General features: G+C 40.4%; 1 protein-coding gene across 1 annotated transcript in view; it reads left to right on the top strand.

Annotated features, from left to right (window-relative positions):
• Window positions 1-26967, top strand: part of PIK3C2G (phosphatidylinositol-4-phosphate 3-kinase catalytic subunit type 2 gamma) — a 172038-nt gene that overhangs the window by 117423 nt on the left and 27648 nt on the right. Inside the window, exons 24-29 of the mRNA XM_042779210.1 lie at window positions 1002-1158; window positions 5602-5711; window positions 12534-12726; window positions 13305-13426; window positions 13655-13705; window positions 18580-18688. Of these exons, the coding sequence (XP_042635144.1) occupies window positions 1002-1158; window positions 5602-5711; window positions 12534-12726; window positions 13305-13426; window positions 13655-13705; window positions 18580-18688 (742 nt within the window). The remainder of the gene's footprint in view (window positions 1-1001; window positions 1159-5601; window positions 5712-12533; window positions 12727-13304; window positions 13427-13654; window positions 13706-18579; window positions 18689-26967) is intronic.

The following is a 26967-nucleotide window of genomic DNA, read 5'->3' as shown; positions in this document are numbered from 1 at the left end:
AGGAAAACTCCCAGGAAAGCTCGTCTGTCTCATTTATGAATGCACCAGGAAGCGAGGGGTTGACTCAGCCCATGTTTGATGTTTTAGCAAGAAATAGACATCCTGAAATTTATTTCTGCATTTGAACTTACCAAGAACACTGAGTTTATTTAAATTTATTTTGAATTAAGGGTTAACATGCTGTATATTGCCTTGGAATAGAGCCCTCTAATCTGTTTACATGGTTCTGTGTACACAGTTGTGATGAGTAAATCACTGCAGTAGGTTTTTCTGTGTTTATCAGGCTTTTCTGGAATTATTGAACAATAGGATTGTTAGGAAAAGCCTGGCTAATCTGTTTTCTTCTGCAATAGCATGCCATACCACAAACCATGCTGGTGATACGAAGAAAAGGCAAGCCATGTTGTCAGATTCTGGAGCAAGGGTGAACACCGAGTAACTGTAGAGAAAACAAGACAATGTATTTATATTCCTTTTTAACTTGAGTCAGAAACATCTCTTCAAAATGGTTTATATTTAATGATAGCATCATACCTTGGGGGTTTCTTGTTGCTGTTGGATTGTGGAGGTGTAGGGTTTTCTCTTAAATTCCCTTCTTGCCTAGTAGGGAGTTGATATTTATAACCCACCCTCTTTGAGAGCAACTTTTAAATATTTCAATACCAAGAGAGAACTTGTTTCCAGATTCACTTTCAGGATGGAATCAAGAAATTAAAGCAATGAGGGCTTAAAAAGAAAAGGAAAGAGAGCTGGAAGAAAGCACTTGTTCATTTGTTGGATTTCTCACTCAGAAACTCTTTCTGTCAGACCTATCTCTGTCTCAGTTATTTAGTGACACCAGACAGAACAATAGAGATTTCCACACTGAGAAAGGGAGAGATGAAATAATGAGGAAGGTAATACTGGAAAACATTGGAAATGTGAATAATGAGTTACAAATATTGTCTTGCATGATCAGCTATTTTGGGTGAAATGTCTCAGGTAATTGTTCTCTTTTCCAGGGACCGAGCTCCCTTCATCTTCACATCAGAGATGGAGTATTTCATAACAGAGGGTGGGAAAAACCCACAGCGTTTCCAGGAGTTTGTGGAGCTTTGCTGTCGAGCTTATAACATAGTCAGGAAACACAGCCAGCTGCTCCTAAACCTGCTTGAGATGGTGAGCTCGAGGATGAAACCAAAAATCATTTTCGTCTGGGGTCTCTTCCCTTTTAACCACCTCCCTGCTGCCTCCAGCAGCACCATGATTAAAGAGGTCTCAGGTGCACAGCACCAATGTTGGTGCTGCTCTTCCTGCTGTCTTTCAGTACCAATTTCTGAGAAAAGGAAAGCCAAGTTGCTTGGTGGTTTTCTGTTTTATAATGCACTATTTTTACAAAGTAGCAGCAAACTGCAAAAGAAGCTGTGTAAAAGCTTTGTATTCAAGAATTTCAGTCACCCCTTTTTCTAGGTCTTAATTTACCCTTCCTGTTCACATTTGCAGGACAAAGTAAGCCAAATATTTCACAGGGTGGGTGATCTGACAGTACTTAGCACTGCACTACAATGATGCCTTTAGAATGGAGGGTTGCACATTTCCACAGTCTTTTCTTAGGATGGCAAACACTGGAAACAAAGAGCAGTGTTCATATTGATGCAACTTTTTAAATTATTTTGTGTAGATTTTTAAGACCTCTAAGATTTTTTATCCTTAAGTATTCCTACTGATTCATGTGCTGTGGCAAATTCCACATGCGATTTATGCCTCTATTTACTTGTGGGGGAAAGGTTAATGATCTTCCCCTTCATGGGTACAACAAGAATATTACATTACAGTAAATTCACGAATACAAGCCGCACGGAATATAAGCCGCACTGCTGGTGTGTTGGCAACATTGTTGCCTTTGTTAATAGATAAGCCGCACCCGGAATATTAGCCGCACTTTAGTTCGCAGCGAACTTTCACAAAGTCGTCATTTAGTAACACAATCGCAGGATCGCCGGGGCTTACTGGCTTACTGCCGACCTCGGAAACATTGTTTCCAAGTGAAAAAAGACACACCCTTTATTTACAAGCCGAAAAAGACAGGAACAATAGTGTGGTCATTTTGCAAGCATTCCCAATGGATCCGCGTGGCCTTTAAACAGCCGCTCAGCCGCGTGGGCAGGCAGCTGAGCTCCGAGCGGAGCCACATCTCCGTGCTGGCACAGGAGCGGCCGTTGTAGCCCTTGCAGCCCACGGGGGGAGCGGCCGTTGTAGCCCTCGCAGCCCGCGGGGGGAGCGGCCATTGTAGCCCTCGCAGCCCCGCGGGGGGAGCGGCCGTTGTAGCCCTCTCCCTGCGAGCCGAGTGGCCGTTCTACCCCTCTCCCTGAGGGGAGAGAGGCTCCCCCAGCCCTCTCCCTGCGAGCCCAGCCAGCCCCGTAGCCACACAAGACTGAAAACACTTTAAAAAGTACAGAGAAATATCACACACTTTTATCGAACTGCCGAGGTAACTCACCCCGATAACAACCCTCGCCCCTCAGTAACGCCGCCATCCACAGGCAGGCAATAAGCTGTTCTCTGATTGGTTCATCGTCGGAACAACGGGAAACCATGGATTTCAGACTGTTTTGGCTCGGGACTGGACCAGCATGATACTAGGTAAGGGCAGATATCACATTTTTGTCCATAGATTAGCCGCACCAGAATATTGGCCGCATTTCCGGGTTTCCACCAAAATTTTAGTCTTCTTGCTGCGGCTTGTATTCGTGAAATTACTGTAATTAATATTTGCTAAGATGCATGGTTAAGCTATCAATCCAAAATTTGTATGCAGGGCCCCATGACCTAAGGGAGGGGTTTGTGCATGAAAAAGTCTACATGGCCTTATAAACAGAGCTTCTGAGATTGGGGCACAGCCAAAAAATTGCTCTGTAAACACTACTTTATCATCTCCAACTTGTGCAATGGGGGAGGACGAGAGAAATGGAAGGACAATTTTCTTCTGGAAGCAGTGCAGAGTGAGACTGTAGGAGATCCTGACCAAGTTCAAGAGCCTCTGGAAAGCTCAGGATCAGCTTGTACCCTCCTCCCCAGCAGGAATCCCTGCATTTCTGAACAGGCTGCCTAAAACTGCGTGGTGCGAACAAAGCCCCATGTCCTGCCCATCTCGTCCCCAGTGCAACCCCTCTCTGCAAGCACAGAGATAATGATGTCAGATTGCTCTGGGATAATAGAGAGCATGTTAGTTAGGAAAATGCTCCCAACAGGAGCTCTGAAATAACCATCTCTGCCTGGCCAAAGCTCGGGTTTGTCTATTCAGGACATGCTGCATCTCTTGTTTCTGCTGATCTTGTGGCAGAGCTAATAGAGCTGAACTGAAAGTCAGCATCCAGATATGTCTTAATATTTGTCAGTAGTGTTGCACTTCATAATTGAAAAATAACTGGCAGCACACTCACACCCCACCAACAAGCTCTTTGTAGCAAAAGGAATTAAACAAACAAGATCAGTTTGAGAGTACCTTGATTTTGCCAACAGTATTTGGAAAGGTGAGTCTGTTTCTGCACTTGGAGTGTTGGTCAGAAACCGCAAATATCAAAATGTTTCAGTTCCATGGGTCATTTCTGGAAGAAAAAAATAGACAGTGAACTTCCACTTTGAATTCATTTCCATGCAGAATTTCAGATGTCATCATGGAGGGATAAGATTAACTAATCACTGCTCATTTTTACCAGTTAAAGTCTAAGATTTCTCTCACTGTTTGGAAACCTGCATCATTAATCTTTAATTCTACTCCCCCATTCTGTGATTCTGTGATTCTCTAAAAAACAGTACTTCAAAGAATATTACACTGAATGCACAGAATATTCACAGAATAGTAAACTGTACCTGTACCCAGGGTGACCAGTGACAATTAGTGGTTTCTAGTAAACATGGTTATGAACAAATTGCGGGACTTTTGGCCCAGTTTGGGAATGAATGTGATTTCCTGATGGTGAGCAGCATGTTTCTAAAGCTGTACTGACGTTTGCTACTGAGTTAAGAAATAATCCATGAAGTTTCCAACACTTGCAAAAGCAGACACATCTGTGAGAGACCCAAGAGTCTACTGTGAGTTCAGAGTTCAGCACAGTTCCGCTGTGTAAATGCCAGTAGATCATTAAAGATTTGATGTGAACTGCTATGAAGAGGGTGATGGTAGGACACAAACACCTTCTGACTACTTTAAAAAAATGCAAACTCCATTACTGTAATAAAGATTTTTTCATATAGAAAATTATTAAAAGGGACTTTACCACTCCCTTTTCTGGTGAAGGGCAAGAAGATTAATTTGCAACAACCTGGGTTTTTTTTAATCCAAAGAGGGAAATTGTTATCATCTTTTATAAATGGGTTGAAGGTATACTGATAAATAGCACTGTGTGTCCTTCAGTGCTGAATATTGTTGTTGTCCCTGCTGTCAACCTTTAATTCACCTCATTGAGCTTTCTGCCTCTGTTCCTTGCCAGTCAAAACTCTAAGAAGACAGCAACCTAACTGTCCAGTGGTAGCTTGGAATGGGGCTAAGGAAGAATTTCCTCATAATGCTAAAAACAAGTGTACAAATGTTGAGAATGTTTGAAGAATAATCTTAAAATAAAATCAGTGCTTCCTTTTTTCTTTGCTGTTATTTGAAAAACTCAATGGGTCTTTCTGTCTGAGCTAGACATAAATATCAGTGAAGAATACACAGCAGTGACTGCAAATTCAGATACATTTCCATCTGAGCCATCTGAAGGAGTGATGTTTTTCTGCATTACACACAAAAAAGGCATCACTCTTAACTTGCTGTGATTGCTGAGAAAAATCAGTAGGTTTTGAAGTGAGTAAATTTTATTGTTGTTGTTGACATTTGGAAATGCCTGGAGAGAACTGTATGGGCAATTGGACACAGTGAACTGCCTAATCTCCTCAAGTGTTTGCTTTTCAGGGGGAATACTGGCATTATTTGGTGTTTTAATCGAATCAGGCTGACTAACTAGAACAGTTCTGTTTCTCACTGATGGGGAATGATGCCTGCCCCAGTTCTCACTGCCCACCTTGGGGCTCCTGCTATGAATCAGTGTCTGAGGAGCTTTTCTCCTCCTCTGACTGTCAAGGGAGTGAATCTGTGCTCCCTTTTCAGAAGGAGCCCAGAGCAGTGCTGGTGGAACCAGGAGTTACAAATGAGAGGGTGATGTTGAGCCAAATTGAATTAGGGCTAAGACAGCACTGTGAGCATAACAGAAATGTGGTTATTATTGCTCAGGTGGCTGAATTTCGTCACCTTCCCTTTATCACTATTAAAAGGATCTGAAGGAGGCTCAGCAATGCACACCTTGAGGTTATGGTATCTGTAGAGAAAATAAATAACTAGAATGGGTCATTGATTCTGACCCATGCCTCTTCCAGGTGCCTCATTGTGAAGGTTTACAATGCAATATATTCACTTTGTTATTCAAGGCATTGCTTTAGCATCAGAACCACTTTTCAGATCAGCAAAACTCTTTTACAAGATGTTTTGGTGTAAAACATTTCTTCCCTCACTTAGGCCCATTTCATTTGAATTTCTTTTCATCAGAGCAGTGGACTAATGATCTAATATTACTTTACATTTAGATGCTGCATGCAGGATTGCCCGAGCTGAGCAGCATCCAGGATCTGAAATACGTGTATGATAACCTCCGTCCTCAGGACTCAGATCTCCAGGCTACAAGCTACTTTACAAGGTAAAACCAGAATATAATCTATAAACCCTGTCTTCTTCAGGCATGAAGCAATTTTTCCTCTTATGTTGAGAAGCTTAATCAGGGAAATTACACAAAAGGATAATTTGTCTTCACATGTTTGCTTTTACGAAGTTATTCTTTATGCATGTTACAACCAATTTCCTCAAATTTCTGGAAGAAGTTGTGCATTTGTGGTACACTTGTAACAAGTCGCTCACTCAGTGCCTGGAGATTTCTTAGGCTTTCATGGAGAAACCATCCTGATTTGTATCTAATGTTTTCTGTTTTTAAATCCAACAGCTACATGCAAACAGATTTGGACTGCTTAAAGAGGTTCAACCTGTTAATATTCTGAGTGAGAGCCTCCAATTTCTGCATTTTACTCCTTTTTCTCTTCCTCTTTTGATCTTTTGTGTTGTCTCACAAAAGAGAAGTTACTTTCCCTCTGCTGGCCATAGTTTCTCCATCTGCAAACAGTGCTGGCTCTTGCTTTTAAATAATTAACAGATCAGTCACAGAAAAACTTTGTGTTTGAATATAGGCACATTTAAAGCTTCATTTGTATTAGGATAATGAAATTTTTCACCTGTTCATTCAGCTTCACACTTACCATCAACTCCTACTCTATCCTTTCCTTTAAAATTTCACATGTTCCCAAATTACAGACTTACATTTCCTTTTCAAATAGGAAACATGCAGTTTCTAATTAAACTGTACAAGTCTTGATTCTGTCAAATAGTTCAGGTGGTTGTGTCTGTCTCTCCTGGGTAAAACACTCAATTTGTTTAGTTAGTGAAAGTGGGCAGGGACATACAAAAAACAAGCACAAAAATCTGAGTCTTCAGAGTGAAAATTGCATCAGTGTCATGCAAAGCTCAGAGCTCTGGAAAGGATCAGCTCCCAGACGGGCCACTTAGGTTAAGGTTGGCATCACTACAGCCTTGCTTGGCTGGAAGATTGAGGATGAAGACTTGGTTCAGGGCAGAGCTGGATCTCCACACACTTCCTTTGAAAGCTTAGGGACTTCAGAGTGGGAATTCACCTGCAGTCTTCCCCAGCCAACACTGTTTAGGAAGAGCTGGTGTGCTTTTTTTTTTGTTTGTTTTAGGCTTAGGAAATCCAGCTCAGAGACACTAAAGGTAGGACTCGGGGGCCAGAATATCCTTCTTTCCCTCAGATTTCTTGTTAGGGATGGTGTTAAGGAAATGAAGGAAATCTTCATTTTCTTCTAAAATGCATTCTGCAAACTCCAGAACTGTTGTTCTAATTTCCTTCAAAATGCTGAAACTTTGTTATTTTCCATCATTACACCACATAGAAAAGAGAGGTATTGCTAGAATGCATATTTTATTCATTAATATTCCTAGGATATGTTTGTATTATATATGCACATTTTCAAGAAGAAAATCCCTTTACATTAGTTCATGAATTTCCATGGATCTCATTTCTCTTGGTGCTTCTTTTCTTCTTTATTCTGATTTCTATTCATTTGAACATTATTTCTGTTAATTCAAAAAATGTATTAACATTTCAACATGTTTGAACATGGGGATAATATCAGGCCTCATGTCTAGTAGGATTTTAACTTCTGGAAATAGTATCCAGGTACTTCTCAAAATAAAGACTTTGGGATGGCCTGATACCCAGATCCATGCAGAGACTGTCTGTAAAAACACTTTCCAACCTGGCTTTAGGAATGGAAATATATTAAGATTTTTGTGAGCTTTGTGTTACCTACATCATCTTTATTCTTTATCTCCTTTTTATACAAAATATTGATATGAAAAAAAAAATCCAGTTACATACTTTTCATGGTCAATTCCTGTATCTATTTTTCAAGGTGAAAGAAAAGGAAATTGCAAGTTCTGATTATTAGCACAACTTCTAGTAATTCTCAAATCCCTCACAATTTGTAGCTCCTTTTTCTCTATAATTTCTTCCAAAAACACTTCATTGCTTCTTGAAAGTTCTTTTCTAGGCAAGGAGTGTGGTCATTGGAATGTTAAACGTTGCCAACAGAAAGTTGTTTCTTGTTCTAAGTACAGGGTGGTTATTGTAATCTTTCAGATCCAATCATATAATGTGTCTGCTGAAAATCCCAATCTTCTGCTAGGGGAAATAGGAGAACAGTATTCCTCTGTATTTCTGTAGGAATGGGTTGCTTTTAGCAATTTTCAGAGTTTGGCTTAGCAATATCACTGACATTGGCCCTGGTGTTGTTTAGAAACAACACGAAATGATGAATGATGTCAGAATGCTCCTGGCAGGAGATGTTAATTTGTTCTTTGCCATCACCTCTTGGGCCAGCAGAACAATTGTGTCGGAGTTTGGGCTGTAATGCATTGACCCCTTTCAGGCTCATAAACCATTCTGTGTTTTGCTAAATTCCTTGGGTCTCATTCTGGATTTAGCAGCAGTCTGTGGTGTAATTTGTGAGCAGCTCCTCTCTCTCAGGGGGTCAGCCCTGTGGTGAGCTGATGAGCAGCAGCGTTCAGCTCACAACTCTCAGCCCTCTGGAAGGTCACAGCCTCACATGGTGCGTAAACAATGCACCAATTGAGAGTTAAACAAGAGTTCCTGTGTCTCCCCATCAGCCCTGTGCACCTACTGCCAAATGAAACATCCTTGTCTCTCCAGTATCTGCCCTGAACTCAGTTTGATCCTTGCAACTCAATTTGATCCTTAGCCCTCCCTCCTTTCCTCTTCCCCTGACAACAGTTTTATCAGAAACTGGAAACCCATCTTACCTCTGGATATAAATTTCCTCTATGGTTTTCTGCAGTTGTATTCAAATATCAGCATGCTGTGGCAGGCTGCCTGACATTTTTAATGTGCCTGCACAGGGATGTATATTTAAAATTGGTTTTAAGAGCATAAAGTTAGCCTAATGCGATGAATGGAGTTGATTTCAATTGATTGCAGTGTGCAATCTAACCCACTCATGGAAACGCGTGAATAAGAGATGCAGAGTGGATCTGCCAGTTACCAGGGGTGCACATTGCACATCTTCAGCAGCCTGGCAGAGGGGGTGCTGCCTGGGTCAGCTGCTTTGTTTATTTATTAATGGACTCATTTTTTAGGTACCTGTCATTGCCCAGGTCTAGCATATCCACTCCAAACCACAAATGCCAGCAGTTTCAAGCTGGGCAATCCACAGTAACTCCTTTCAAAACATGGTGCTGATCTCAAATTAATCAGCCAATCTCTGTTTCTCAGGGGGCTGAGGGTATTTCAGCAAGAAATTTCCCAAACAGGTGAAACACACTGAAAGTTGGTGGCATCTGACAGGCAATGGAACAAACTACAACACTAAACTTTACTTCAGTGATGTTCAAGTAGTTTGTAAAGATTGTGCTGTGTGAACAGGAGGCAGACTTCCTCCTTGAATTTATGTTTTTTGAGGATTTAGTATTATAAAAGGTCTGTTGCTGAAAGCAGTAACACTCTGGAAAACTCTGCTAATATGGGGGCATACTACTCATCTTAAAATGGAGCTTGGTAAATTCATGGATGGAAATGTGGAATATAAATGAAACACTGTTCATTAACATCCGAGAATCCCATGAAAATAAATTTGGCCCATTATATGCTAAGTGATTTTCAGGCCTAGATGGAAATGAGAAGCAGGATACCATTGAGAAAGATAAAGAAATAACTAGTCAGTAATAATGGTTGCATGTGCTGGGTGTAAAGGCTGGTGTGTCCTGAAAAATCTAAGCAACAGCCCTCAAAATACCTGTCCCATAAGGAATGGCTGCTTCCTAAAACTAAAGTGGCAAACTATCACTAGTCACCCCTGAAAACACTAGTCAAACTTTTCATCCATCTCCTTTTACACAAGCAGCCAGCCAGTCTGTTCATGTTTTACCTGGTACTGTAATTTAACAGCTCTGTAGAAAGACTGAAGCCAAATCTGAAATTCAAAGTCCATTCAGCAGGTGGAAAGCAAAAAGTCATTACTTTGCAATAATCCCAAATACTTAACTTTCTTTTCTGAGAAGTAGGTCAGACACCAATCTGCATGGTAAACAGTTATTGTCATGTGGAAAATAGCATTTTTCTCTCTGAAATCTGTGTTGGCACTATTTGGATTCACTGCTAATATTAATCCAGTACATGACAGTTTCCTGTTTTCTTCCGTATTTTTGTACTGTTCACTTAGTTTAGCTATCTCTAGACCATCAGGCATTAATTTTCCATGCAGCCTGGGCTACAAGAGCTCTGAAATAAATAAGGAACTTTTTTTTTTATCATCTTTGTGAAGGCAGAGCCAGATTTGGGTACTGGCAAAGGTGTCAATGGTCAGGGAGCAAGAGAAGGACTTTTACAAAGAATACCCAAGACCTTGCTTCTTTCAACTATTGCTAAGCTTAATGTGGCTGTAGAGAAAAGGTGTATGGGGATCTGGGGGAGTTCAAGGAGAAACTTCCACCACTGGTCCTCGGGATGAACTTTAGGAATTCTAGCAGAAAGGGGAATCAGGTACCACAATGTGATAAACTGGGTCATTGAACTAATCCAGGCCAAAAATAAACTGCAAATCTCAAAAAGATAAGACACACAGGTTTGATATACCCCATTTCTCCACAGAGAGTCAGGAACCAGCTTTTGGGAAAGAGGGTTTCCTTAGTCTAATTTGCCCTTGAAAAAAACTGCAGAGTTGTTCCATCTTGCTGGGGAGATGCTCTGAGGTGGCATCAGAATAGCAAAGAGATTTGAATTCTTTGTGGATTACATGTAATAAGGTTTGCTTAATGTTTTCTATCTTTGCAAAGAGGATTGCATGGAGACAAAACAGAGAGGTGGAGAAAACTGATACTTCTGTTCTCATTTGATTTTAGATGTAATAATTTCAAATAACTCACAGGAAAAATCTGCAACAGTGACAACACAAGGCTCTGTTTAGATCTAAAGGATGTGATTAGCAGTCTGGGTTTTAAAAGTATTTTAGAAGCCTAATGGACCCATGGAAGGAATAGTGGTTGTCTGATATCAGGCAGTTCTGTGCAGTGATGATGTCTGAATTAGTACTAATTTACAAGCTGAGGCTTGTTTTATGTAAATTAAAATGCGGTGTGTTTAGCTGCAAAGTTAACGTGCCTATGATAGTAATGTGGCAAATTCCCTAATTGCTCTGCTATAATATGGCCAGTTACAGATTCTATAGCCTAATGTCTCAGTGATTTAGGAAGTGTTTAAGCTACACATTAAATTAAATACATAGGAGTTAAAAAGGAAGAGTTCACCTCTGATGCAGCCTGGTTAATCATCACTAAATTGATTTTGTACTAAGATTTTGAAACGAGATTTATTTTCTTATCTTCTATCACTGTTGATTTGTTTACTTTATTACGTTTGTATCTGTTTCTGAAGAATGTAATTAATAATTAAGATAATGAACCAAATCAATTCTGAGGTAGCTTTCCTTGTGTTGCATTAAGAAGAACATATACATCTTTCCTCTGTTTACTGTGGCTAATTAGTGTATGATAAATTCACACACTATTTTGAATTTCAGAGGCATGAGCTGGGGAGATGCCTGTAGGTAGAATATTCCTTATTCTTTCTGATTTGGTTTTATCTGTGAAGTTACAGACTTTAGCCAGAGCATGTGAGATCATGGAAATAAGGCTAATGGAATGAATGGAGTTGATTTCAAATGATTGCACTGTGCATTCCAACCCACTCACAGAAACCCATGAATAAAAATCTAATTTGAAATGACAGGTGAAGCATTTGCTCATCTTTGAACAAGGCATGATGAAGATGGTTAAGGGTGTTGTCAGGCCTTGTAACCTTAGTTAGTTAGATATAATCCAAAACTGGAGGAAAAAAAAGGTAAAGAAAAAGAAAACACAGCAAACCCCTGACTATTTGGTAGACGATTTGCTGCCACACAATTTGAAACTAATGGGTTGTTGTACTGTAACATCACAACAGATATAGGCTATCTTCAGAGAGCTCTAGAAATGAGCAGGGAAATGAAAAAAAAAATACCATCACAAGTTAATAGGTCTTACAAATTCAATTAGCAGTTGAATTCAAGAGAGCAAGGGTTTTCTAGTAAGTGCTGCATCTCACTCTTGTGATTATCTTCTAGTGTTATTTCTCAAGTTCACTTTCACATTTGCTGTACATATCTACATGTTTATCTATCTTTTTATTTTTTTTTTTAAATCTATTGTGTCTTTTCTGATGAAAGATCTCAAAACTCTAGGAAATCAAAACAGTGTTGCTGCTCCCCTTGCACAGGTATGAGATGGAGGGAGATACCAGGAGAAAAATTCTCTTTTTTTTTTTTTTTTTAATTCATCTTAAGCAGTTCCATAGTGATAGAGCTTTTAAGAACTAGGTAGAGGATTTAGCAACACATCATGCTCAGCTAAATCACAAATTAAATCCAAGAGCCCTGCGCAAACACATGTAAGCCCATGTGAGGTTAGTGAAACCAAAAATAAATATAATCATAACCAGTGCCTTCTCTCCTGCTCAGCAAAATGAATACGTGCTGTTCAGCCCTGGGACTCCTCAGAACACACATGGAAATGTTCTGCTTGTCCCTGATGTCTGCTCATGGGAAGAGCTGCTCCAAGATAAGCCTTGAGGCAGGCTGTAGTAGGAGCAGTCCTTTAAGCAATGGAACTCGGGGGCTGAGTATGCTGTAGTGCAAATAGCTCTTACTGGGGTGTGTGTGTGGGTATGTGAGGTAGGCTTTAGAATCTAGGGGGTTTTGGGCTTGTATGCATAAAAAAAGGGGTCGAGGAGTGGAAACAAACAAAAAAAAAGTATAAATAGCACCTCTTCTCTTTGTTTGTCCTTCAGGAAAATAAAGGAAAGTTTGGAGTGCTTCCCTGTGAAACTCAATAACTTGATCCACACGCTTGTGCAGATGTCAGTGGGGAGCTCTGCTAAGCCTCCAGCCCCAGAGCCTGTCCCCCAGGAGTGGATGGTGCTGGACACAGAGGGGTCAGTTGCAAGGGCCACCATTCTGGGATTCAGCAAAAAGCCAGACCCTGTAGGTATTGTGTTCTGTGCTTACCCTCATTTGCCTGGATCTTTAATGACTCTTTCAAGAACTTACACACTCTCCCTCTTCCTTTATAGAGGATGTGTTTGTGCCACATTAAAAGCATCATGGGATGAATAGTGGTGAAATAAGCAGTGAGCTACCAGGGAGCAAAAACACCAGGCAGACTGATATTTGCAGGGAGCCATTAAGGAGAGCAGTTCATTCCCTATAGTGAAAAATAAATCAAGAGCTAATTAAAGCATCCAGAAAGAAAGCATGGCACAAAATTAGGAAGCCTAATAGAAATTGGAGGCTGTTATATGATGCTTTAATGGTGCACTATTAGTTTTCACACACTGCAGTGATCTTTCAGTGTTTGAGTTGTATGCTACCCAGGCAAGTTTCTCTTTCCATGCAGCAAAGACTATGAATTACAAACGGAATTCTTTGGCACTTGACACTACATTAAAGGAAGGTTTTTCTTTGTTAAAATCGCCCTATAAATTCTCTTGTAATTTTTTTTTTTTTTTAATATGCCTTTCTGATCATTTCTCTGCTCTGCCTCTCCTTTTTCCCCAACACAGGTATATCTCATCCAGGTGGTGCAAACCTGCAATGTGGTCACCTTCGTGGAAAAATCATTCGACCAGTTCTCAAAACTTCACAGCCAGCTCCAGAAGCAATTCCCATTTCATGCCCTCCCAGAGTAAGGCAGCTATATTCACTAATATTAGTGAATGTTATTCTGCTGTTAAGTGGTTCTCTCTTCTGTGCTCAAAACTGTGAGAATATTCACAGCAGTTGTATTTTTAAAAATACAAAGGCAGAGTTGACATATTCTGTCAAGCCTTCTATTCAGCTCCAGAAGAAACTGAATCACAGACCATTGTGGCAGTCTAAGTTTTGTATTTAATTCTTCCTTTTTTAATGGGAGGACAAAAGGGGAACAGCTTGGGCCTGACAAAACTATTCCTGAAATTAAAGGGTAAGTGGTGTAGACTTCATTAAAGGTGCCTTTAATAGCTTTTATTTTCTTTATGATGTTTATCAAAACTTATGGCAAGTCCATATGTTAAAGCAATGTAGAAATGTTCACAGTGAGCCAGAACAGAAATCTCTGACTCTAGCACCATAATGAACATCTTTACAACACGAAGCACATACCCTCAATTGAGAAATAGACAATAATCTTATGTACTGTCCTGCCCCCAAGCCCAGCACTTTGTGCCTCACATCATTCTGTTTAATATATTTTGAAAAATCCACTGTCATTGGTTGCAACAATTCTGAATATTACAGTAATTTCACGATTATAAGCCGCACCATTTTGACTAAAATTTTGGTCCGAACCCAAAGTGCGGCTTATAATCAGGTGCGGCTTATCTATGGACAAAGAACGAAAAGTTGCTGTTTTAGTTTGGAGGACAGGTGTCTGCTACGAAAGGCAGGAGTTTCTCTTTGAAATGGAGAATGCAAAACCCCTCTCTCCAAATTATTATAATTTTGAAATCAAGGGGCTTTCAGGCAAAAATATGGGAATTAGGAATAACAGTTCTTTTCTAGGGAAATTAAAATAGAAATACAGTACTACAAAGAAACAAACTCCAAACCCTGACACAGTCAGAGTACAACCTGACACCGTCAGGCAGGGTGTTGGTAGCAGTCCCATTAAATGGTGATTGCAGTCCCCTTGCAGTGACAGATGTGGCTCAGTTGGAGCAGTGTTCCTGCAGAAGGTGCAGTTTCCCTCTGGAGGTCCAGTGGTGATGTGGAGAAATCCGGTTTTCCTCTGGAGTCCAGTGGAGAAAGGGGCTCCCTTACTGTCCCAAAACCTCTGTTTTTATCTTGGTAAGAAATGCTGGGCTCTTCCCCCTGGCTGGAGCAACTTTCAATGGGATGCAGTAATTTTATCAGTCACGCAGTGGGACTCAATGGGCCATTAGCAGACAATGACTGGCTGGAGGAAGGATGGGGTGTGAAAAGATAAAGAACAATGCCTTGCCTGGTTTCAATGGATGGCCCATTAGCAAATTATCTGCCATTGAGATAAGGATCACTGTCCCCACCCTCAACAGATGGTGATAGAACAGATACCTTTTATCACACTCTGTATTGTAACATGCGGCTTATAATCAGGTGCGGCTTATGTATGGACAAAAACCAAAAAGTTGCTGAAACCCAGAAGTGCGGCTTATAATCAGTGCGGCTTATAATCGTGAAATTACTGTACTTTCTATCCATGTGCATGTCCATTCCTGCTTTTCATTTTCTGAATGTTATTTCTTTCCAGTTTCCTGGGGTAGCGAGTCCCAGGGTTTATTTCTGTCTTATATAAACCAGCTTTGCCTTATGTAACGATTGCCCATGGCTTCAGAAATACAAATGGAGGGTTTTTTTTCCACATATATCATAAACGTTATGCTGCATACACCAGTGAGTACAAAGCAGCCCTCTCTTAGACAGTCCTAGTACAAGCCCTTCTTCAAGCTCAACCTACAAAAAAACCATAAAGCTGACCTGAAATACAAGCAGCTTACTTGAACCAAGCTGAGATTCAAGTGATAGTCTTGAAAAAGAAAAAGGTCTTTGGATTGACATGAAATAAACAGCCACAAACAACAATATTTAAACTTCAAAGTCCATGAATTTCAGATCCAAAGCTGATATTCCACCGAGATCATAAGAAGCATTCTGAAAAAACGGCCTAAGGTTAGTTAACTCTAGAGAATCTTTCTCCTGCCTGAGGGCATTTTATTGACTCCGATTTGATTCATTATGGCTTTCTCACATGAACTGGTTTGCAGCAGCTGGTAAGAATTGAAATTTCACTAAACAAATACTGAAATTGCTTGAATTGTGGTTTTGATTTGGTGATACTTGCAGGCTAACCATTAGGTTGTAAAATAAAATATTTAACAAATATACCTGTTTATGAATTTTTCCTGTGGTGAGCAGAGCCCTTTGAAAGAAAATATATTTTTCTTCAGAAACACATAAACCTCAGAAACCCTGTAGTGAATTTCAAAAATAGTGCTAGTCATTTTTCAGATAAATCTACCTCTAATAAAACCCTTTGCAGCATTTTCACTGCTAAAGAGCACTTCAGAACTCACAGAGGGTTAATCTGCATTTACTGAGGCTGTCTCTAGGAGCTCCAGTGCTTTATTGCCATAATTCAGTCCCAGCAGTATTTTGTCACTGCAGGATCTTTCCCTAAGATTGTGCTAAAACAATTTATTTTATGATGTTTTTTGATAGGCACGTTTTACAATGTTAAAATTTTGCATTATGTTCTAACAGAACTTCATTAATTTGAGGTTTTTAATGTATCCCAGATTTTATTCTAATAATAAAAACCTAATTATTTCTTTATAGAAAGTTTTTACTGAAACTGCCATGCCGTATCAGACCATTAGCCTGCCTGTGTGTTACGAAGCTCCAACTCTAGCTGATGCCAGATGCTTCAAAGGAAGGAAAAAGCCTTGTTCCACAATGTAATCACTAAATCAGTTTAAAAATGTCTGATTAAAAAATTTAAATGTTTACTATTGCTAGAATAATTGGAACTGCTAGCAGAAAGGACTTGGTTTCTGCTTTGTAATGATTCCATGAAATTGTACATATTCATGTCTTATTAGAAGAGAACAAGGAAATATGAGAGTGCTTCATACAAGTGCTAAATAGGGAGTGTATTGTAAGAAACAAATGGAAAAAGCTCAGAGTTCTCAGAATGTGAAATTTTGCTATTAGCATGTGTTCACTCAGCCCGTATTTAAAAGTGAGAAACAAAGCTGCCCTAAGCAAGCCCTTGCACTGTAGCACCATCCTTCTCATATGGTTTCTGAGAGGGTATTAATTGTGTTTAATTACTGTTTTGTAAAGTGCCAAAAATCTTTTCACCCAAGAAAGTGCGTAGGTGACATCATTTATACCAGAACAAAGTTCAGACAGGTAGGAAATGCAGTGTGCTGTGCAGGACATTTGCACACAGTGCAAGTTCATAGTTTTCTGACCCATTTCATGTAGATTCAAAGTATCAGTTTGGGAAGTTCACCTTTTCTAACACAAGTGCATCTCCAAGGGCAAGGCCACTTGCAGCACTGACTCAATACATCAGAGGCCCAAAGGCTTTGAAAGAAGGGCTCAGTGCCACCACAGTGCTGCCATCCATCAGCAGCTTCTCTGTCCTCTCTTTGGCTATTGTGCCTTGGATGCATCTTTTGCATTTCCCAGCCAAAGCCCTCTCTTTGTGTTACACACACTGATTCATTTTAAGCTGCTTCCAAGCAGTTCTCCTCTCCTACCCCTCGAGAGAGTCCTTTTGTGCCCCAGAGGAGCCCAGAGCAATCTCAGGCTGTCTCTGTGTGCCAGATGACCTGGGCTCTGTTTTTATCTGTGCTGTTCCTGTGCCATGAACCAGGCTTGTGTCACTTCTCCCTCCTCATTATGTGTCCTGCCACTGTGATTCTGTGAGGGAACAGTCCCCTCTTCTCATCCATCTGTGAGCCCCTGTCAGAGCCCTGATGCTGCAGTGCCAGGGGCAGGAGCTCCCACACCCATGTGGAATGCTGATCTCACCCTGGCCCCTGCTGCTTTAATCACAAACTCTTAGCAGAGCTGAGGTTTCCCTACAGGATTTTGCAGCTTCCTTCCTAAAAGCTGGCCAATGTCCCTTCCCAGTGTATCACAAACTGCACAGATCCTTTTTCTGTACCCTTCAGATACTTGTCGAGATCTAGTGGGTAAAAAAGCTCATAGCTGAAGAAAAGGAGGTTTGTAAACAAAACACACTTGAGTGTTTATTGTGGTGGTGGTGGGACATGAAATACAACCAGATCAGAACTTCTGCCCTTCTGTGTCTCATACATTAGAGGACATAAAGTATAATGTTAATTATGAATCCTGCTATTAGCAACCCATATCACACAGCCCATTATGTGCAATTTAGCACAGATTCCTTTTCTAATGCTCCTTCAGCCTAGGAGATAAATACCCTTTGTCAGGGCAAGGTTAATATAAATTGATTATATGTGTTGTTAAAGCTCTAACCTTTTGAATGATCTAATATGCATTGTCTCTAAAATGCAAAGATGATTCAAGTAAAAAAATGGGAGGTTTTGACATTTTCAACCACCAAAGTATTTGAAAATTGACGTAAGGCCATTCTATGCATGAGTAATTTATTTACTAACCCAAAATTAAATTCATCTTAATAAAAATTCAGCAAGAGTATTACTTTTGCTATTTTTATTGTTATTGCTTTTCTTGGGATTGATTTTGTTAGTATGATGATCGTTTGTTTTCATCTATTATTTTTATTATGCTAATACCTGAAATTAAATATGGGATCAGGACATACTCTGAAAACCTTATCTACACACTAAATAGCTGAGGCAAAAAATGCAAGCAATGATATATTCATGAAATGTTACATTGTTGCTGTAAGGCTTTGGTGCGCGATGTTCTGTGGTAAGGATATGTCAACTCTGGGCTGAGATCAGAGATCTGTTGTGCAAAAAGGCAACCTTTTCTTGGGATCATAAAGGGCCAGTCATTTAGATATATTTAGAGACTGTAAAATGCAAAGAAGTGCCTTTTAGGATTTTTTTATTTACTTGCTTATTTTTAAAATTAATTATTTGGAAAGAAAAAGTTCTTCAGTATGAGACAATTTACCATCAAATTATTTGAAGAAAGTGAGTCACTGTAATGTTACCTGTGAGCTTACCCTGGAAGCATTCCTTCCCTTACCTGCAAAACCTCTTAGGGAGTCATGGCTTTCTTCTGTCAAGTAGAGCTGGAAATATTTTCAGCAAATACAGTTCAAGAGTTCTGCTTACCAATATTCTTCTTTTGCAGGTTTCCCCACTCATGGCATTTGCCTTTCACAGATCTTGAGCACAAAAGAGTGAAGGATTTGAACTTCTACCTGAAGCAGCTATTAAGTGGCTCCAGGAAACTGGCTAATGTGAGCATTTTCAGCATTTATTTTATTTGCACATGATTTCGAGCAGCGTTTTTCCAAAAGGAAATTTTCCATTGCCCGTTTTGAAAAAAAAAAAAACATAAGTGACACATATTCTAATGATGCACTTTGGGATGGAGCCATTGCAACATTCATCAAAACTTAAGACAAAGACAAGTATGACTGAGAAATAGTTTATTAGAACAGGCAGGGCATTTTTCAGAAAAAAAACTTTCCTTCCTTTGCTGCCATTGAAAAGTAGTGATTCACTGAATTTTTGACAGTAAGGAGTAGGTTCTAAGGAATGTAATGTCTAAAAAAAGAAGTAAGCTTTGAAATATTGAAAAATCTGGTTTTGACAGTTGTTAAATGAAAAGTTCCATTCTTTCAGCCCAGAAATACCCTTTTCAAAATGTATTTAACAGGTAGAAGAAAGTTTTGCAAACCTAACCCAGAATGTTCCAATAATATCAGAATGATGCATTGTGCCCATTAAAATTGGCTTTTTCTCAGTTTTTGTTCATTATTGTTTTCTGAGGTTTGAGGTTTTCCCTCTGCTTAAAAATGGAAAGCCAAAATGGTAACGAACATTGACTTTTCATTTTCTGTGCCAGCACAAAGCCTTGTGCACCTCAGCAGCATAAAAGCCAGGGCTCAGAGCAGCACAGGGGCCACAGGCACCCTGGGAAGATGTTAAATCATGATGCTGTATCACTTCAGGAGCTGAACAGTCAATTACTGACAGTGACACCAGGGTCTGAGGGACAGCAGCATCCTCCAGTGAGCAGCCTTTGTCAGGAAAGCTGTCAGGCAGGGAAATAATGGTGTTTTATATCAGACACCAGGCTTACCCAGAGGCTCAGGGAATCCCAGTGAGCCAAGGCACGAGCTGGGGGCTCACCCTGATGTTTCACTGTGGGCGCATCAGCACAGCCCCTGCGAGGTGAGCCCTGCCATGTCCCATGGCCTCAGGGCACAGCACAAACTGGGGCTGCTTTGTTTCCATGCAGGGACAGCCAAAAGAGGCTATGACAGGATGTTTGTTCTCCAAAATCTCAAACGTCTTGCAGGAGGAAAAAAATAAAGGTTGATGCCTAACTATATAACTTTCCCAGCTGTGACTTTGTAATAGAGATTAAAGAGGAAAGTCTCCATATGCAAAACAAACAGGAGTTTTCTTATTAATATGAATACAAACTCTGAGCCCTGAGTTGAAATTGGGACTTCCAAAGAGGATAAAAAAATATTTTTGTCTCACTAAGTTACATGTATTTGGTATGAACAGCTGACTTGGTTGCTTGGCTCCTTTGCCTGACACTGCTAAATAATCTGCTCAAGTTTGGGTAGACTGTTGTGCAAAAAACCCACAAGTTTCACCTCAATATGAGTATTAGTGGTACTACATATTAGTGGTTATTTTGTTTGTTTGTTTGTTTGTTTGTTTGTATGAAGTTAGAGTTAGGATTGAAGCACAAGAGATTAATTTTTGTGTTTGGACTTGGTTGTTTATTAATTTTTATTTATAGTATAGAGAGTTTTTTAGTACTTTAGCTAACAAGCTAAAAGTGAGAAAATGGAGCTGTATTTTGCTCGTTACAAGGATTTTAAAGACAAATAGTCCAATGAAAAGCTAACATCTATATTATTTATACTTTTGACACTATGACTAAACGATTGTGACACATGAGGAAGGGATCTTTTACACTGAGGGTGGCAGAGCACTGAACAGCCCAGGGAGGTCATGGAGACATTCAGAGCTCACCTGGCCACATTCCTGTGTCCCCTGCTGCAGGTGACCCTGCTGCGGCAGCAGGGTTGGGCTGGGTGATCTCCAGAGGTCCCTTCCAACCTTGAGAATTCTGTGATTCCTTTCTGAGCTTCACACTGGGGCCATGGTTTTTTTTACATGTTTAATGTTTACTTTACATTAGTGCCTTTGGGTCACAGTTGAGGAGAAGCTGATCTGAGCCCATCACCCAGAAATTAAGAGCTCAGTATCTTCTGCTGGAAGGTACATGTGTTTTCAATTTGGGCCAAGCACTGCTGTGCAAAGCCCAATCTACAGCTAAGAAATGACACTGCTGAAAGTCCTGGGATAGCCATACAAACATTCCCAGTCATGCACAGAAGCTCTGCTGTGCCTCCTGCTCTGTGGGGTAGAGCCCAGCCAGAGCAGGCTGCCTGCATACAGCCCTGCACTGGGTACATCCTACCAGCACTGGAGCACAACCATTACTGGGGTATTTGGAGGTGACTCTGGACAGGTTCTGCCCGGGGACAGCCACTGCTGTGGCTCTGAATGAGCCCAGGGGACAATTTTCCAGCCTGGAGACAGCCTGGAGGGCTCAGCCAGAGGGAGAAGAAAGCAATTCTGTACCTGTGAGGGCTGTGCTGCCATTGGAGGGCAAGGGATGACAAACAGAGCAATGAGCAGATTGTTTCCATCCCTAAAGTGCTGCTGCAGGTGGGAAATCATCTTGCTTGCCCCCATGCACCTAACCTGCAATTCTGGATGATAACTTTTAAAGTTATTGATACTCCATATATTTTGAATCATTATTTTTACTTCAACATGCTTTTCCTGCTGGGAAGTGGGAGAAGTTAGAAAATACTGACGTGTTCTGACCCACTTAGAGCAGGAGACCAGTTGGTGGATAATTTCCTTTGTATTCCCTTCTTTTGTACTTTTCACTTTGGTATGACTCTGTTAAAAATACTGTGGTGTCATCTTGGCTTTAGAATGAGCTTAAAGACAAGCTAGGAGGCTTTCTTGATAAAATTAATGCAATTATTTTGTCCCTTTTTGTGCCTATGACAACTTTGCACTCAAATTTGTCCTTTTTCTCAAAATGTTAATGAGCCTGGCTGAAACTATTTAGTGAGTTGTCAGTTCTTAACCATTATCAAACTGTCATTCCTATGAAATACTAAATTTATATAGGAGTGAATTATTAATTCATAAATTTGTGAAGAAATCTAGGAATATCAGTTGCCTGTAGAAAATGATTCCTTTTACTTGCTAGAGTAATTCCTTTATGCTGAATTGTAGCTGTAATGTATTGCAGCTGTAGAGTAGGCTGGAGGATTGCCTGAGATGGGGAGAAGAGCTTTTATTTCATTATCAAACACCCTTGTAACACTTGTAATCACTGTAAACACATTATCTTAAATGACTAGGCACTATTTTCTGCTCTGAAGAATTTAGTCCAGTCCACACAGGACTGAATACATGCTTGGTTCTATCAGTCAAGCAACTATAAATCCTAGAAATGAAGAAAGAATCATATTACATCCAAATTCCTACCTCAGTCATGTCTTAAGTGCAAGCTTTTTAGTCCAGGCTAAGTTCTGATTATGAAAATTTTATTATAATTAAGAGTAGGTCAGAATGTCACTCACCTTTTCTGCTAAATGGTTGGAACGAAGTAGGAGATGTGGAAAACAGCTGCCTTCTTATTTCCACTGGACCCAAATGGAATTAAATGTTTCTTCAAACCCTTCCTTAATGAACAGAAACTTTTTCTTCCTCTATCTCTGACTTTTAGTGCCAGATCCAGCAAATGCAGAAACATCAGTTGATGGAAATATTTGTTCTTGGACTGGTTTAAATGCTTAAACGTGCTCATGTCCATCCCTATTCAAGGCATTTCTTTTTATGTCTGTGGCTTACTTAAAGCATAAGCCTCAGTTACTTTTATTGAAGAAGTGCCTAAATAGGAGCCCTTTCTTAAATTCAGGTTAGCACTGTTATAAATAACTCGTTCACCAGACTGTGCTCATGAACAAGTTGCATTCATTACATCAATCACTAACATGCAGAAGTTGATGCACCTTCATTGTCATACTGAGTCAATTAGGACAGGATGAAAAACAGGTTTCAGCACCTTTTGCTTTGCTTTTTTTTTTTTTTTTTTAAATTTTATTTCATTCTACTTGTCCCAAACCAGTGTCAGTATTTCTGATCACAGAAAATGAATATTTAGTTTTGGGCCAGGTGCACCACTGCTGACTGACTCATCTGCAGACACTGAAATACCTGAGTTTCTTAGATCTGCAGGGCAGAATTCTCAACAATCATCAGAATCTTTGCATTTTGCTCCATTCAAAACAACAAAGTGATGTCACCAATAAGTGGTGAAGCACCAAGAAACATTGTACAGAAATTTGATAACATGGAAGAGGAAAAATGTTTATGCTCTCAAAGTATAAAGCAAGTATGTGACAAAAGACAGCTGCTGCTGACCATTGTTATATTTTTCTCTGTTTCACTCAGCTCCAGCTGAGTGATGGGCTGGATGAAGACTGCAGCCCAAATCTCATCATATAAATTAGGGCTGCCTATCATGTTATGACTGTATTGTAGAAGGGTTGTGCTTTGCCTGGGATCACAAAAGCAGGGTAAGGCTCCATTAATTAAGTTTGGGTTTGGCCCTGGTGTCAAACACAATTGTAAGTGCAGGTGCACAGCAGGTTATTCAGTAAAGAAAAAAGCAAAACAAACCAAAATTATTTTGGAGTCTGAGTCTATAAAGATTTTCTAAGTATCCAAATTAACTGAGGACTTTGGAAGTGAAGATAGACCTTGTGCAGGCAGGTAAGCAAACAGTGATGGTGTTTCAGCTGCAGATAGGTTCTAGAAACAGCTTTATAGTGACATATAGGCTTTGAAAAGGGCTTTAAAGAGGACGTAAATGGAAATGATTGTAAATTATGCTCACTCATTTTCAAGCACACAGTAAAAACCAGGACCACAGCATTGTTCTAGGGTGACTAATGTTTTACACTGTAAAAGTAATCAATTTGATAAGAGCTTCCCATATTTCATTTCCATTTTATTCACTGGTGCTCCTTGGGATTTTCAGAGATGAGGAAAAAGCTCCTACATGCCTGTATGTGGGCACATAATGTGGGGGAGGGAAAAAAGTGCTCCCAGGGTATGTAGGTCCCTTGAACTCCCACCACTGTTGTGTTCTGTGGCAGGGCATCCAGCAGAGCCAAAATGGGGAGGTTCAAAGTGCTCTCTCTTCTACTGTCCTTTCCTGAAGTTATCACAGCTGCACCAAGGTCAGCTTTTTCTGGTTTCTTTCTTTCCTGCTGATTCTCCATCCTCTTAAAGTATAACAGGAGCATGGGTGTTCTTTGACCCCAAATCTACTCTAGCACTGCTGAAAAGAAAGCTGAAAGCAGAGGGGAGGCTGCTTTTCTTTCTGTTGAAATTAAATCTGGCTTGAGATCTGGCTGTGTTTCACATACTGCAGAGTGCTTTTCTAGTTAGTGTCTGATGGAAAGCAGCAGACAAATTCTACCATGCTGCAGTAGTGCAGGGCTGTGCCAGACCCCCAAGGCCACTAACATATTCTGTTTAAGTTGTGTCCTAGTGCAAGTAAAGGTGGAATTTGTCCCTTTTGAGTTAAATGGCTGAAAAAGGGTCTGTGAGTTCTAGCCAGACTGACCACACATATCAGTCTGCTCCTGTTTGGGTTAGTGTGCTAAGTGACCTGAGCAAATATCAGATTCACCTGTTGAAGATTTCTGTCTTATTAGGTAAGAATGGTTGGACAAATGATAGGAGGATTTCCTAAGAAGCCCTAAGTGTGCAATATTTTAGGGAATTTCTACTTGCTGATTTAAAGGTAGGAATCCCAGGGGGGAAGAGGGTGAGTGATTGTTTGTGGTCATCCTCAGAGCCTTCCTCTCTGCCAGGACCATCACAGGGTCTCTTAGATTCCCTTTGAGTTTGACGCAAGTTGCTGGGTTAGAAATGGACTCTCTCCACCCTAAAGCAGGTCACACATGTGTTCAAAGCTCTGATAGATCTGTTTCTATTTAGCAGGGTGCTTGGGTGCAGGGTTAATTCTGTGCTTCAGTCATGTTAACTGGGTTCCAGCAGATTGAGGTCTCATAGATGTAGGAGTCACTTGAAAGTTCAGTGTGGTTTTTGGAGGTCTGCTGGAAAAGGGGGAACTTAATAAGGCACTTAAACATTTTCTGATGGAAATCTAAGTGGTGGAGTCCTGCAGCAGGCAGATTGGCACAGGTCAGGGGGAAATTGCTGCCTTTTAAATAACACTGTGCAAAGTGCTTATCTCTGCAAACACCCAGGAGACATCTGCCTGTTGCTTTTGAAGCACTTTGTCCTGGACAACCTGCTGCATCTGCTCCTGCCACACAATCTTTTCCACTAAGTTCTTGTATTCCTTCTGCCAGTATCAGCCTTTCTGCTTCCCCTTAGCCTTCAGTACCTGCTGAGTATGATGGGCACACAGGAAAGCTTTGCCATCAGCTGTGGCACCAGCAGGCTCCGTGCTTGTCCTCTTCATGCCTCTTGTTAAGTTCTGCATTATTCCACTTCTGTACTTCAACCAAATGCCTTTTTTTTTTCCAGCCTTCTCCTTTAGAATGAGATTTCGGAATCATTGCCTCAAACAACCTTTGCACCTCCTATTTACAAACCTCTTGGTTCCTGCATTTCCATTTATTGCAGAAAGAGTAGGTGGAGAGGAAGCAGAAAGAATGCCATGCTGCTCAGTGTGGAATTTTGTATTCCTCTTTCAAGTCAGTTTGTGTATCTTTATTTTCACCTCCTGCCTACTTCTCTCAAGATCTTTGAACTCATAGGGCCACTTAAGTTTCTCTGCTTATTTTCATGCTGTCAGATAAAGGCTTGGCTGCCAAAAATATACTCTCAACCCTGGAGATTTCCTACAATTGGGACTTGTGCTGAAGAAGCGAGTGAAGTCCTCTAGGGAATAGCTCTGCTGTTTAAAGTTCTGGAAGCTGTGGCAGGTGTATGGGCTTTCCCCTGTAAGCTGTCTTCATCAGATGAGAGAATAATTGCTCATGCTCAGTACAGACAGGTGTATTGGCAGTCCACTGCTAATAATTTAAGGATCTGTCATTCAATTCAATGAAAACAATTATGTTGTTTTTTCCATCCTTTCTTCTTTTTTTTTTTTCTGTTTTTTTTCCCTCTGATTTTTCTTTTAAAGAAATATCAGTGTAGGAGGAAAAACTCCAAACAGTAGAGTGAAAAATGAAAGGCAACTGTTAAAATAAATCCAGATTTCTAAATCTTATCAATCCACTGAACATACACATCTGTTCCTCTGTCTGCTCTAACCACATGTTAACTCCTCACTAGCTGCTCTTTTCACTACCCTGTTCCTTTTCTTTTTTCCTTGCACAAATTCTGCTACATCTTGTCAGATTGAAACAACACAAATACTACATGAAGTACATCTTGCTGATAAAAGACACATTATTTTCCACTGACTGGAAAAAAACAATGGTGACATTTTAATGCTGGAATCTGAAAAGTCTCTTGTCCTACCCATTCATTACAGTGTAAGTCCAAGTAACATCAGCATGAATGTAACAATTCTAACCATCTTAAAGAATGGCCATTCTGAAATATGGCTTTATGAAAAGCTAATAAAATGCAATTACTGTCCAGCTTTGACTCAGAGTCATAAGAGTCCATTTAAGAATTCACATTTTTATTACCTTGCAAAATATTGAAATCTGGGGATTTGGTTTATTGTTTTAATTCTCTCCAGCTGAATGTAACTACCTGTTATATATGTTCACTAGAGCAGCACAGGTCAGTACATAAAAATAAAAGTTATAGCAGTACATAAGGTGGATTACTCTTTTAAACAGGATGGTGAAATATGATCATGCCTTTCACTCCCTGTGGGTTTCTGGTAGGATTTAACAGTGTATGGAGCTTTTCAGCGTGAGTGTCCATTAAGCTGCCATGGGAGGGAGGTTTGCACAATGTCTGAGCCCCAGGGAGGCACACACAGGTCAGGTACTGGAGGTCAGCCCCGTGCCAAGGGCAGGTTTCCTGCTGCCTGCACAGCTTCCAGCAAAGAGGTCTCCTGCCTTCATTTCACAGATGGGCTGCTCTGACAAAGTACTTGCAGCTGCCTATGCAAATCCTGAGCTACTAGAGATGGAGCAAGAGCACAAACGTCTGGCCCCCACTGCTGTCTGGAAGGATGCTGGCAGAAACGGGCCAGGTAGGCACCAAGGCAGAATCCCTGAGACACTGCCAAAGATGGACAGTTTTAGAAGGCAACTTCTTGTTTTAGGAGACAGCTGTCTTCTAAAACTCACTCAGGGGAATGATATTGAGAGCCTGAGCCCCTCCAGCAGCCTTTCCAATGTGAGCACCAGGGGCACAAAAGTGTGTCCCTTTCTGAGAAACTCCAGCTGCAGTGCACACCAGGAAAAGCAAGATTCCAGCTCTGATTCTGGCAATAAGAAGGGAAAGGAAGATA

Source organism: Catharus ustulatus, chromosome 4 (genome assembly GCF_009819885.2).
Source record: "Catharus ustulatus isolate bCatUst1 chromosome 4, bCatUst1.pri.v2, whole genome shotgun sequence".
In the NCBI taxonomy this organism is placed as follows: Eukaryota; Metazoa; Chordata; class Aves; order Passeriformes; family Turdidae; genus Catharus; species Catharus ustulatus.
This window is presented reverse-complemented; position numbering and strand designations above follow the sequence as displayed.